General features: G+C 47.5%; 4 protein-coding genes across 4 annotated transcripts in view; 1 reads left to right on the top strand and 3 right to left on the bottom strand.

Moving 5' to 3' along the window:
- Positions 1-78: 78 nt before the first annotated feature.
- ASPSYDRAFT_137959 (uncharacterized protein) lies at positions 79-1,537 on the bottom strand. Its single transcript, XM_040840814.1, has 2 exons — positions 1,440-1,537; positions 79-1,383 (listed from the first exon to the last, which is right to left on the bottom strand). The coding sequence occupies exons 1-2, from the start codon at positions 1,509-1,511 to the stop codon at positions 508-510; spliced, it is 948 nt and encodes a 315-aa protein (XP_040696074.1). The 5' UTR covers positions 1,512-1,537; the 3' UTR covers positions 79-507.
- A 122-nt stretch (positions 1,538-1,659) lies between these two features.
- On the bottom strand, positions 1,660-2,216 carry ASPSYDRAFT_52161 (uncharacterized protein). Its single transcript, XM_040848437.1, has 2 exons — positions 2,185-2,216; positions 1,660-2,117 (listed from the first exon to the last, which is right to left on the bottom strand). Exon 2 carries the CDS (start codon positions 2,065-2,067, stop codon positions 1,864-1,866), a length of 204 nt encoding a protein of 67 aa, XP_040696075.1. The 5' UTR covers positions 2,068-2,117; positions 2,185-2,216; the 3' UTR covers positions 1,660-1,863.
- A 200-nt stretch (positions 2,217-2,416) lies between these two features.
- Positions 2,417-3,297, top strand: ASPSYDRAFT_73899 (uncharacterized protein). The gene is made up of 2 exons (XM_040850746.1): positions 2,417-3,031; positions 3,078-3,297. Exons 1-2 carry the CDS (start codon positions 2,645-2,647, stop codon positions 3,264-3,266), a joined length of 576 nt encoding a protein of 191 aa, XP_040696076.1. The 5' UTR covers positions 2,417-2,644; the 3' UTR covers positions 3,267-3,297.
- Positions 3,298-6,358: 3,061 nt separating this feature from the next.
- ASPSYDRAFT_52164 (uncharacterized protein) overlaps positions 6,359-6,396 on the bottom strand; it is a 1,342-nt gene continuing 1,304 nt past the window's right edge. Inside the window, exon 3 of the mRNA XM_040848438.1 lies at positions 6,359-6,396. This exon is cut by the window's right edge and continues 588 nt beyond it. The gene's annotated coding sequence lies outside the window, so the exon portion shown is untranslated.

Consider the following 6,396-nt stretch of genomic DNA (forward strand, 5'->3'; position numbering starts at 1 on the left):
AAAGACTATGATGGTGTGAATAGGCACCATACCATTGTCGAGCAAATTGGACTGCTCGCTACCTTCAATAAAAGATGAGGCGGCACAACCGTATAATACTAGTTGGTATTTGGTCTCTTCTGCTTGGGTTGCAAGCCTGTACACGATATCTATGACCTCAATAGTGAGGCGGCCGCCCATAGGGATTCGGGAAGCTGGAAGGGAAAAGTGGGAAATAGCTGCCCCCAACCCCCACAGTATGTATAGTAGACCCTGCGGAACAGAATGCCTCCAACGACATCACCCTGGTACGCCCGAATTTCCCACGCAGACTAATTGGTATGGAATATGCGCCGCAATCGCTCTGGGCAGTTGGCTCGCATGGCGCTTGGCGTCCCGTTGTAGCCGGTGCGCGTTTATAAGGCTGTCAGGTAACGCTCTTCCATCTACCATGCATTTTCCTATATGAGGCTCTTCTAAAGTTCGTTCCGGAGAACCCCGACAGAAACAAATAATTACAGCCTTTGTCTAGAAATCAACAAGCAACTGGAGTGCTTCAGTCTTTACATGATCCATGCTTGCATACTCACCAAGCCAACACTTTTTGATGATCTTGCCGAAGAAAACATCATCAACATTTGGCAATGAAGTAGGCCAACAAAGGTCGGGGTTCTCATCAAAGAAATAGTACTTATGGACCCGCCAGGAAGCAATAGAATAAAGAATCCAACCAAGGTGCAGTATCTCAATCCGAACATTCAGATCATTTGCGTTTGCCGAAGCGATATCAGAATCGAGTGGTAATAAGATGGACTGGCCGAAGTCTGCAACCTTGAGCTGTTCATCTATAATTAAAACATTCCGAAGAGCAATATCATCCACAAATACTTTGCAAGAGTGGATATATGAGAAAGCCTTAATAAGACTTAATATCCACTCAACCTTCAAAGTATCTTCTCGTTCTGGAGAATTTTCTATATAGGTTTCAAGATCTGCTTGTGCACGGGCTAGTTCGATCCCATACTGAGATATAGTAAAGTGAGGGATAATCCCTTCCCAGTTACCCAGGCGTTTGAAGACTTGGATTTCATTCTCTAGAGTCTTCTGGTTGATTTCATTCATGTATGCTGCGTCTCCGGCGTTTGGGAGTCGAGATTGTTTGGCTTTTTTAACAACGCGGCCTTCCCCGATCACATAAACAATCCCAGTCATGCCAATGCCAATCACCGGGAGGTTAATATAAGGATCATGAGTAAGCGGAGAGTGTTGAATATCGTCGGGTTGACTGGTAGGATCCCCAGGCTTGATAGTTTGAGGTGGAGATTGAGCTGTTTGGCGGGATTGAGAGATGGGAGACTCCGCGTCAGTTCGAAGGGGTTCAGCGTAGATGGTTCGGGGTCGGGGCTGTGAGAAGACGAATTTAGCAGCTGTAGACAACAGCGAAGGACGTTCAAGCTCACCTTTGTGTCGCGCTGAGGGGGATGGACTGCATTGCGGAGCCAGTCGCGGACTTTAAAGAGTATCATCATCATTAAAGACCTGATACGCAGAGTTTGAAGAAGCAACCGATGATGTTATTGGAAAACGGAAGATCTATTTATCCTTTCGATCGCAGGGGCTAGAAATTGCCAAGGATTATCGAGCCGCGGTTGCCTTCTAGATCATCATTCATGCTACATTCTATAAGGTTTTCTAGCGACGCAATAATGAATCAAGAACGGTTACTCCATTGAGGTCTATTACCTCTTACTAAGTGCTTCGCCCTATTTCTGACACCCTCGTGTCTTACAATTTTCCACGGGATGCAGACAGAACACGCCTATTACAGCCATTTCCGTTGCGCAAAGGTTGATACGGCTGGGATAAGGCAATTTCACTTTGTTCCTATTTCGGTCGACAGTTTGGACAGACGAACATGCGGTTTGTGCTTGATGTCTTGGTGGTAGGCTTAGGAGGGTCAGGACACCATGATGGCGGTGTGCGCCTTAACGCTTCAGGACACATCCGAGGAGTCGGCTCTTCTGGGTCATCGACAGTATGACCGCATTTGGTAAATTTAGTCGGGGCGGATGGTTCAATGAAACACATCCTGAAGAGCGTCAAGGCTGTGGAGGAAGTTGAACAGCAAAGGAGGGAGGCTATCCGATCTTTTGTTAGTGATGCTTGCGTATCTTTGATGGGCTTTGGTAGGACTCTCAGGCTTACATTGTGAGGCAGTTGTTGGCGTCTTCAAGTGCCGGCGAGTTTCAGTCTTTGCGGTTTGTAAATAAATCAGGAGGGATGGCTGTCCTGCTCCTTTGCTCTTTATAACTTCGTTATTACCCCGCCATACCACGTAATCTCATCGAACGAGTCTTGAAGATTGATTGGATAAAACAGTGCATAATCCTGGTTGATTTCCCAAGAACTGTTCAGTCTAATCATGGATAGATCATGGGCCAGAACAGGCCATGACACTACAGGGCTTCACTTGCCAGCAGACTATTCGCGATAACCGCAATAACTTCCACCAATCTACCATCCTTAGCTAATGTTTAGAAGTATCACCTGGTCTATAAGATGCCAGCCTTGTCTCGCGTTTACACACCGCAATTCGGATTTCGCACAGACTAGCTGAGGTCCCCGTTGATTTGCTTTCTCAGATTACTCTCCACTTCCTTCGACCATGTTTGACGCCCTATGCCGGTATCTGGGGAGCCACTGGCTAGTCAGAACGATTTCCCGCTACATAGCAATCATTTGCCCTACCATATCAACATCTTCTGCAGATATCAAGAAGGGCCCCGTCACCTTGGATGAGTACCATCTACGTTTTATCGACCGATTTGAATGCTGTGTGGGTGACGGAGAAAGTGCGAGTTGGGGCCCATTCGTCCACCTCGCCGTAACATACAATGATGGCGAGAAAAGAGTTGTTCAATGTCCACAGTCTTTCTTCCTACGTTGGAAGATAATACAAGAGAAGCTAGAGGGTATCTTAACTCCCGAGCAATGGAAACAAATGAATGGACCCATCTCGTATCGTATTTATACGACAGTCCGAGAAGAAACGGTGCGTCTCCAAGGTCTACTTTTCAGGTCACTAATACTACGAGCAGCATGTTGAGAACATTCATAACCTCCCAATTGAAGAGGTTGGATGTACCTATACCGATGCCGGTCAACAAAAGGTTCAAGTGCGCTTCCAAGGAGATTTAGGATGGACGTCTGTTCGAAGGGCGGATGTTGAAGGCCGAGAAGATTTCTTGCGACGTATGAGAACCGCAGTACCGGAATGCCTTCCATAATTTCATAGCAAATGATGTCCAAGTTGTCTTTTACATTCAGATTCAGCTGTGCATTGGCTTGATGAACCCACAATGCGGCACTAAGATTGCCTGGCTATTGTAATTTAACTTCCCCTAAGACCTGAGGGACGGCTTTACGCGCCATCTGAATCCTTCTCACAGGGATCTGCGTGGCAAGAAAAGCAAAGTCCCGCAGCATCGAGGGCTGGGTTGCCCACATTTGATGTCTTAAGCAGATATCTCGGTCGAAGTCACTATTCGTTGCAAACGCGTATAATCCTTGTGCACACGGGCAAAGTATAAATCCAGCGCGTGAGTGATGTTGAATAACGACCCCATTACTGCTTAGACGAATCTTCAACCACGTAACTGCGAGTTTGCCAATACAAGGCCTACCTGGTCCTTGACAGTCATTGAGATGACCCCAGTATGTCCTCAGGTATGCCTATAATTTCAGAGGCTTATCACCAGCAGGAAACCCGAAAGAGGAATAATACAGGCGCAGGGAGGGAGGCACTTACTCCAAGAAAGAAGGAAAGTGTTCGCAATCAAGACCAGGAGGCAGTGAGTAGTAAGCACTTCTGAGGATCCGCAGACTAATGTATACAGGATTACCCTTCTGACTGCAGGCAAATAAAAAGAGCCGGAGACATACGGAAGATAACTGGATACGGAAGTCAAAACATGTCCGCGTTAGACTATCCTGTTGTCGGTGTGATAAGGATGTACCGGTTAAGGGTAACCTGTGCGGTATTTGTGGTCATGAGAGCTATCCGGAGTGCCTGATTAGGCCATGACAGGGAACAACACCTATACGCTCCGTTTAGTGTACTCAGTGCTAGAGCAGCTAGGGCCCACAAATTAATAATTTACGGCTTCTAAAAATGACTCTGCGCCGCGGTCTGTGCAGTCAGAAGACTATAGTGCGCAGTACGGAGGCCTAATTCCCGCAGGATAGCTGGCATATATGGGTGCTGCTTTCCCGACGTACAGCCAGCTGAAGATGGCCTTTGGGATTAAAGTTGATGAAGGTGTCTACCTTATCTTTTACGCTTACACTGCTTAACATATTTATTGTTCTTTCTCTATGCTCTTATTACTGGCGTGGCCCAAATCGAGCGAAACCGTACCAAGCAAACTGCCAGTCACGGAAAAGGTGGAGGAGAATCCAGAAGAAGAGGACAAGAAGAAATAAGGCTCGAAGAACACACAGAAGGTAGAGGCCTACCTTCAAAACACTGGTTTTACAAGCACTTGCATGAAGTTCTCTCACTATCACAGAACACAATGCCCGTTGAAAAGGAAGCCCCAAAGACAACAACAGGCCACAATTATAAGTGTGAATGCGGTAATTCTTATACAAAAAAATCCAGTATGCGCCGGCACCAACACAATTGTATGATAATCTGTGATTCACCTAACTAGCCACTGCTAATCTGTCAATTTTCAACAGGCTCCAAAGCAGAATATATTCCAAGCCAGGGCAATAGCTGTGAGCGATGCCGTCAAAAGAAAATTCGCTGTTCGCGAGACGGATCCCCATGTTCGCCATGTCAGTCAAAAGGAGTCCAGTGCATATACTTTGATAGGAGACGGACCAGGCGCAAAGAAGTGTCCATAGAGGAGGAAAGAATTCATGAACTGAAAAACCAGGGTCGTACGCCCGGGGCTATTTCTATCAAATGGGAAGATGAGATAGCAAGGTAGTCACCCATCTAGCACCAACATGATTGATATCATGCTGACACGGTTCGTCACTGGATAAGGGACTGGTCAACGGCAAACTTCCAACAACATGGTCATGCGATACAGCAGGAAGTGTCTTCTGCAATTGACTCTCTCGGTCGTCAAGCAAGGGACGATGTTGGGGAGCACCAACAGAGTCAACCAAAAGGCAGCAAATTGGAAGCCTCTGAAGAGCTAGTTGCACAGCTTGAACACCGAATGAGTCTTCTGATATCGGAGGGCGGTGATGTCAAGGGTCTTCCAGGTGATTGGAAAACATTGCCGTCCAGTATGCTTGTTCAGATGCTGGAAGAGACCGAGAGAGCTTACCGGTCTATACTATGTGACAAAATTACGTTTTTTGGGGGATGTATTAGCCTGGGAACTAGTACTAATCGTCTTGAGCAGATTCTCGATGATTTGAGATGTTAAGCCATCTCGCCTTGTATGTAGCCAAATCTACATGTCTTTTTGTTCAGATTGAGGGACCCCCTTGAAGAATGCGCACATTCAGCTATTCCTGCTCAATTCATGGAGCAATACACCTCAACGTAGTGGTGAAATAACCATCTGAGATATCCCAATGACTGCCGGAGCGCATTTGCAAACAGGACCTTTGTAACCCGTAGATCCGACACCACTTGGAACCTCGAACATTCACTCAATGCCAACCCTCATATAGCTGCCCACCGATACGGCTCTACTCTGATCCATCTTGCTTCTGCTCACCAGCATCTGCAGAGTCGACCAGGGGTTCCTTCCAATTTTCCAGGACCCCGATGATGCCTTCTTCAATCTTCTGGTGTGCCTCCTTATAGTAAGACACGAGGACGTCGTATTCCAACGAGCGGCAGTCTGCCTGTCGTTTCTCTTCCGAGAGGCTGGCATTGACATTCTTGAGTTGCTGGTTTTCTTTGTCGAGGCGCTGACTTTCGGCGTTCTTGGCGACGTAGGATGTACAACGTCATTGCTAGCATCGCCCATTGGACCTTGCTCGCAGGGATCTGATAGTTCCGGGCACCTTCACGGCGCTGCAGAGATCTTACCAAGTCCAGGACGCGCTGGCAAAGGACGATGTGGGACAGTCCGTTCTGAACACGATCCGAAACCCCCCGCTTCTGGCGATTGCCTGTATTCTGTTTGTGGCGTCCACTGCAGCACTCGGATGACTCTACTGGGAATGGCGGCGCACCTACATCTGGCTTGGGAATCGACTGTTCTCGTGGGCAGTCCTTTCCTTCTTCGGCATGGGAGTAGCTGAGACTGACCGAGGTCGAGACCAATCATCATCAACGCGGCCGCTGGGCTTGCAGCTACGCTAATCAATATCTATACCGCACGAGGTGGGGATTGGTCTATCATGGCGCTGATCACCACCATCATAACCGGAGTTACGCTGGTGGCT

This window comes from Aspergillus sydowii (genome assembly GCF_001890705.1).
Source record: "Aspergillus sydowii CBS 593.65 unplaced genomic scaffold ASPSYscaffold_22, whole genome shotgun sequence".
Taxonomy (NCBI): domain Eukaryota; kingdom Fungi; phylum Ascomycota; class Eurotiomycetes; order Eurotiales; family Aspergillaceae; genus Aspergillus; species Aspergillus sydowii.

Bases quoted from the DNA above. Each gene is read 5' to 3' on its own strand.
- ASPSYDRAFT_137959 (XM_040840814.1), bottom strand. From the start codon at position 1,511: ATGATGATGATACTCTTTAAAGTCCGCGACTGGCTCCGCAATGCAGTC. The intron at 1,384-1,439 runs GTGAGCTTGAAC...GTCTTCTCACAG, and splicing joins CCCCTCAGCGCGACACAAAG to CCCCGACCCCGAACCATCTA.
- ASPSYDRAFT_73899 (XM_040850746.1), top strand. From the start codon at position 2,645: ATGTTTGACGCCCTATGCCGGTATCTGGGGAGCCACTGGCTAGTCAGA. The intron at 3,032-3,077 runs GTGCGTCTCCAA...TACTACGAGCAG, and splicing joins CGACAGTCCGAGAAGAAACG to CATGTTGAGAACATTCATAA.
- ASPSYDRAFT_52161 (XM_040848437.1), bottom strand. From the start codon at position 2,067: ATGTGTTTCATTGAACCATCCGCCCCGACTAAATTTACCAAATGCGGT.